Here is a 6,730-nt window from a genome sequence, read left to right as displayed (position 1 = left end):
GAGAGAGTACTAAAGGATACCATGGCTAAGAGTGCTCTCAACCACAGATCCAACTTACAGGTAAAGGAAAAAACACTTTAAGCTGTAATTAAAACACACTTCAGTTCAGGTAAAGCTAATAACTCCTATAAATAAAACAAATGCTGATTCTTGTCTCGCATAATACTTTCTGCAGTTGCAGTCTTCTCTGTTTTATTTTGCAGTGAAATGTGAAATAAATGCACAGGTTTAATTCTGTATACATAACACGAAATAGCTAAGTAAGGTTTATCCTTTTGTTTTTTGCAACTAATTCTGAAACTCCCAGAAACAGTGTCTATGGCTTTCCACAACAAATGTACTTTGAGATGACTATGTAAACAAATTTGTTTGTGTAGTAACATGTCCAGAACAGTTTTACTGCAGTTAACAATGGCTTTCAATACATACCACTGAGAAGCTAAAAGCAAATATATTTAATGGTGTGTTTTAATACACAGACATGTTCATACTGCACAAGGAATTACACACACACATAATCTATCAAAGTTATTACCCCCATCAGTTCTCTATCTCCTGTTCAAATGTTCAGATTCGGTCTCCAGTTCATAATCACCTTTTGATTCCTTCTGAAACCAGAATCAATCTTTGCTTGAATTCATTTGAAAATAGAGCTATTCACTATAAATGAAATGGCATTAACACTCAGATTGTCCTTATTCAGTTCCCAGTCAGCATGATTTCCTCTACCTGGTCATGGTCTAATTTGTGGTTGTTTAAAATTCATTTCAAGTACCCACTGTGCTCTGTGCATGAAGTGTTGAAAACTATGGCTGAAAAAGGATGAAAGTTAAATCTGTCTACAAATAGCAACTGGGTAAGAAACACTCTGATGACAATTTTGTACGAGTTCATGAAATTGAAGAGGATACTTTTATCACTCTCCAAAGGGGGTGCTAACGTCCTTTAGGAAACTTTAGTAGTAGTGACAATTATTTTGGTCATTCTGCTTATGCCATTCCTAGTAATTTGAATTGTTTAGAAGAAAAATCTCTTAAGCAGTCAAAAATTTGATAATGTTAAATTACTTCTTTTGGAGTGTTTTATCAAAATCATATCTTCTATAAAGTAGGAATTCAAATTTAATGTCTTCATTTGGTCTCAAACTGCTTAGTGATAAAGGTGCGGAAAATGTAAAGATTGTCTGAAGCCATGGGATATATTCCTCATCTTGAATAGAAGCATCCCATAAAAAGGATAGGAACTTCTCTGTGTCGACAAAGAAGTTTCCCCATTAGATGGTCCTTGGCTATACAACAAACACTCCATATTCCATTCCAGGTGGAAGGTGTTATTTCTTCATACAACTTTCCTTAAGACACATTACAGAGAAAACACAAAATACTTATATTCACTTAGGAGTTGCATCATTTTCCAGTTGGTGAACGAATAGGAGAAGGGGAAATGAGGTTTTCTCTGACAAATGATAATAGTTATCATGTAGGTTGCTTGGGGAAATGGCATAAAGATATGTGAAGCTAGAAAAGACTTGACTGTTTATCAAAACATCAGATGCACAAAAAAGGCAAAAAAATAATACTAAAGATATCCCTTACAGTCCTTTCCATTTTCTGCTCTGAACTACTTAAAATAATAGGTAAAACACTTTTTGGCAACTGATCAGAGTGGAATGTAGTTTTAAATATATTTTGAGGAATGTAATTTGAGCAAAATAGTACAATTTATTCCAGTGGGATTGGTGTTTCTTTTCTTACTTGTCTTCTATTTTGAAATAGCAATGGATTTCAGATGGCCAACAGGAGTATCCTTGAGATACCCAAAGGCCTTGGGCAGTCAGGATAACTTCAGCTAATCAATAGAATTACATTACAAATCTGGCTTTTGCAATGGTGAGCTGACAAAGTTAACAGAACTGCTGGATATAAAAAGCAGCACACTGCTATTTCAGACTTTTAAGTGTAGGAGATACCTTGTGATAATAGCTGAAGAGAATGGTACATACCTGGGATATGTCAAAAAGACAGAAAAGAAAAATGCACTGAAATCTGAGAGGTAGATCATCTCTGGCTGATTAATAGCAGAGCTGAAGTACTAGTAAATCACATGTAAGCATCCCGACCTTCCTTCAGCTGTAGCTGTAGCTAGAGAAGCTGCCATCAGCATGGCTGGGCAGTGCGTTGCTTTGGAGAAAAAACCTGTGCTTTGAAAAAGCTCCTCTTGACTCCACAAGCCACTGCTTCAGCTGTCCCAAACAATGGCAGAACCACAGAACTGACATCCAAGGAAAAGCAAATTAACCTGGTCTTTTCAGAAGCACTTCACTCCCCTGTGGATCTTGTTCTTTCACATGATAGCTTTGTTATAAGCAGCACTGTAGATGGTCCTCCCAAGCAACTATGCACATACTTATTTCTACTGACATTTTTCTTCTTCATATGAGTCAGATAAATCCTGTCAGTAGCACATCTGCTGTGAACTATCCTGACCCTGAACTCTTCCTTTACAGCTTCTGCCTGCATATAATGAAATTTCAAGTGTACATGTATATATTTTTTTTAGAGTGGGTTGCTGGTGACACATTTAACACATCCTTGATTCATTCCTAGCTCATGATTCTTGGCTTTTTGGTACTAAGGTTTCATGCCTGATCCTTGAAAATTGCTGACTTTAACAAGCCAGCTCGATTTTGTTTAGCATCTGTTCTGTATCCTCCAGCACTGACTCAGCCCTTCTATGCATGGTACTCCTTTTTCTATTGGAAAACACCATACTATGTCACCCCTAATTAGAGCTTCCTAACATGAAAGTTAGTATTTAGAGTTTTCAGAAAGAAATGTTTTGAAATCTGTGTTCTGTCTTACAGGCAACATATGGCTAATGTAAGAAAATGAGCTTGAAACTGAGTCTGTAGTGTTGGGGCTTTTTTCCCCCCAGTATTTGTTATAGGGAAGGAATCAAAGTTCGTAATGAGGACTCACTGAAAAGAAGTAGGTCTGAACAAAGCTTATCTTGTAGTTCTGAAGCTTGAGTTATTACAGGGGAGATTCCGGTTAACTGGGGTCAGAGAGCTGTTATATGAGATCCTTGAACAACAGGAACATAATTTCCCTTTGGTTGAAAGGGCATAGAGGTCCTAATTTGTGATGAACTTTGGTGGCACAATTGAAAAAGTCCTGGGAACACGAGGCTGAGCTGTGGATGATAGAAATAAATTTTTCGAAACCAGAACATTGCCCCAGGACAAACTTTGAGATCACCACAGTATGCCCATTTGTTCTCCAATGGCCTTAACCTCTTGGGTAAAATCCAGTTAATAGCATCTGGTTTATATCCACCCAAACTGTGTGTAGACCTGGACGTTAGAGTGAATCATGGCTTTCACAGTCTCACAGATATGGATAGATTTTCCTAATGGGGAAATTAGAGTTCATAATGCATACTCACACCTCACCCCATTTTGGAGCTTGCGTGGATAACTGGGTATAGAAATTGCAAAATGTTCCAAATTCAGATGGCCCTAATGGAGCTTCTGTATAGCTGAGCAGCTAGATGAAGAATTTTTTAATTTTATGGGATGCCCAGATGTGTTAACTGAATCTGCCTGATCAGCCACAGCCACTCACTTTCCAGGCAGCTGGAAATCTTTTTGCCATGACGGCTCTGCCTGTTAGCCCTCTGGTTCAGAGGGGTTTCAGCTATACTCGCAGTTAAGTACCTATTCCATGGTGGAAACTAGTGATGGATATGGCCCTGTTGTCTCACAGACTTTGGGATCTCCAATCTACTTTATTTTATTTCCTTTGATTTACTCCACAGAAATTATGCTACATCTCTCTCTCATCTATGTCCTCCACTCCCAAAGAGTTCAGTAATTAGTGGTTTATGTTCAAATCATAAAGTAGACAGGTTCAGTTCCTTCTCTTCTGTTCTTCCAGAGAGCACCTTTTACCCCCAGGATCTTAATGATTTTGACATGGAAATGTCTCCTGTGAGTACTTTTCTGCTTGGCGCCTGTTGCTTCTCTCTCCAAACAGAAATTCCATCCTGAAACGGAAGTTTTTCCCAGCAAAAGCTTTTTTGAAACTGATATACATTAATGAAAAAGTTTGGATTATAGGATTTTCTATTTTTTTAATTAAAAAAGCACCAGAAAATTCTATCCAGAAAAATTCCCAACCATCTCTGTTTATAGACGCCCTGCTAATTTCTAAAAGTTGGTGTTCATGTACCCCAGCAGGAGGTAGCTGCAGGAACCAGGGAGTGATCTTTCTGAATGCCCTTCCTCACTATGCTGAAAGCACAGGGCTGAGAGCACCCTGTCTGTTTCTTCATTATTCCACAGAGCCAGGAAGGAGCTTACTCCCAGAGCTGCAGTTTGAAAGGGAGGAACAGGAACAAAAATCCTTTATCTTGGGTGGAAAATCTGACAGAAAATTGTGCTGGGATGTATGAGTCTTCTGGATCTGTCTCAGTCAAACAGGGATATTGTTTTAACTAACCCCAGGTCCTTAGCTGCTATAAACTGGCATCACTCCACTAATTTTAATATCACTCTATCAGTTTACACTAGCTAATCATCCCCACCAAATGTTTAACAAATGCCTGGAAGCATTGCCCACTCTCCTACACACACAAGTACATCACTTTCTTGATTTTATCTAACAAAATTTCACAGTTTTCCTCCTGTTGGTCTCTGCATTCATTTCTTTCCTGTGATAGGTTACACAGTAATGTTTTGTTCTTTAAATTCTTCACCATTCATGCTAGTTCATGTCTTTCATTTTTATTTCTATCTGAATCATTGTTTGTCTTCACTGCTTTTCTAAAATAAATTTTCTTTTTTTTTTTTTTTCTTTTTTGGTGTTTCTTTCTTGTAGCCTATTACTGGTTTGTTTCAATTCAGCCACATGCTCATAAGCTTCGTTTTCAGGCTCTTTCTTTCCTATCTGCAAGTACAACAGCTAAGTGAAGCATATTTTGCTTTTGCAGTGTAGATACTGGCCAACAAGATCAGGATATTGCAATAAGCCTGATTAGAAGCTTTCCACAGAGAACAAAATCCATTCATCAGCTCAGAAAGTATGAATTAGATTTACATGCCACTCTTCCTCTTTATTATAGATCTTTACACCCCCATGATCTTGTTCCTCCAAGTATATCTGGTGATTAAACTGAATGCCAGGATATGACAGGAAAATATGCAGAAAAAACCTTAACCTACTTAATCCTCAAGAAACAGGGAAGAAATTCAGATAGAGTAGTGGTCCAGCAAAGAATTGTATTGTATCCCCTGGCTTCTTTGAAATGAATGGAAGTTTTGCTAGCCAATGGCATGAGGACTATAACCCTCTCTTCTTCCCCTTACCCACACATGACACTCTAATGCTTTGTTATCTGAGTTCCTAACAGACTTGAATACATTTATATTCACCAAATCTCTACGGTGTAAGGAAAGGGACATTACCCACACGTTACCCACAACAGTTTTCTTTATGTTGGAGCTGGTTAAATGCAGTCTAGTTACTGAGGTACTGACTTGCTCACTGTGGGAAATGCAGAAAACCGAAGTAGAAAGATTTAACTGTTGGCGGGTTAGGTTGTTGCCCGGGTATTTCCTCTGACAATATAGAAAAATTGTGCTCCTGTCTGAGGTATCTCTACTGGATAAAGCCAAGAGGGATGAATTCGACTTATTCATGCTTTACCCATTGCAGCTACCAGAGAAAGTCCATGCCTGGGATATTACACAGGCATCTGCAGAACCCAGGCACAGGACTATTCTTACTCCCCTTGTGTGTCTTTTCCTCTCTTTTTTTTCTAGAAATTTCACTGCTGATCAGCACTATTAGAACTGGGTACCAACGCGGTTCTGAAATAACTCTGTCTGTAAATGCAAGTGAGCAATTCCACAAATATCTTTCAAAATGTTTTCTTTAACGGAAACAGCTTTTGGTAAGAATGCATTTACATTTCATTACATGGAGAGAGAGAGACAGGGATACAGAATATCCCATGATGATCTCTTCATACATGTGTCTGTGGTTTGTGTTATGTCAATCATACTTGAGCTGTGACACTTGAGCTAGAGATCATCAACCACACCTCCGAGACTGGCAGACAAGTATACACATTTGATTTCTTGTATTTGCATTGCTTTTAATCTTTCATTCATTATCTGTAGATAAGGCCCCGTCATGGTTCATATTGTCATTGCAAGGAATACGATGTTGCTTTCTCTTCACTCAAATACTTTGACATGATGCAAAAAGTAAATATTCTCTGCTAGAATTATTCTCTAACTCATATGAACATTATTTGGCAGTTCGAATGGTCTGTAAAGCTGAGTAAGACTCATCTAAATAGCAAAGAGGACTACAGGCAAAGTAAAACACAGACAGGACTTACTCCTATTGTTCCAAAACTTTCAGGCTTTCTTCTGATTTTTTTCTTGCAAAGGTGTCTCCATAACCATCTGATCAGATACCACAGAGACTTTGGGCTTGGTATGACATTAAAAGGAGTGGGCAGAGTTCCTCCTTCTTCGAAGTAGCTCATCCAGAGTTTTGTTCGAGCAAACTTCCACTCAATGTCTGCATGATCCTGCACACAAGAAACAAAACACCAGCACAGACGTTGCTGTAATTAAGAAGGTGAAACAAACCTCTACAAAAATCTGAAAAGCTAAAACTAGAATTACCCTGTAATACCACTGACTTTACTTTTTTTTTTT

At 38.2% G+C, this 6,730-nt stretch overlaps 1 protein-coding gene across 1 annotated transcript in view; it reads right to left on the bottom strand.

Moving 5' to 3' along the window:
- The window catches only part of TRPC4 (transient receptor potential cation channel, subfamily C, member 4), a 72,097-nt gene that overhangs the window by 6,998 nt on the left and 58,369 nt on the right, over positions 1-6,730 (bottom strand). The window contains exon 7 of the mRNA XM_010130965.1: positions 6,406-6,600. Coding sequence (XP_010129267.1) covers positions 6,406-6,600 — 195 coding nt within the window. The remainder of the gene's footprint in view (positions 1-6,405; positions 6,601-6,730) is intronic.

This window comes from Buceros rhinoceros, unplaced genomic scaffold (genome assembly GCF_000710305.1).
Source record: "Buceros rhinoceros silvestris isolate BGI_N320 unplaced genomic scaffold, ASM71030v1 scaffold4032, whole genome shotgun sequence".
Classification (NCBI taxonomy): Eukaryota; Metazoa; Chordata; class Aves; order Bucerotiformes; family Bucerotidae; genus Buceros; species Buceros rhinoceros.
The sequence above is the reverse complement of the archived record's forward strand: the minus strand, read 5'-3'. Positions and strand labels throughout refer to the sequence as shown.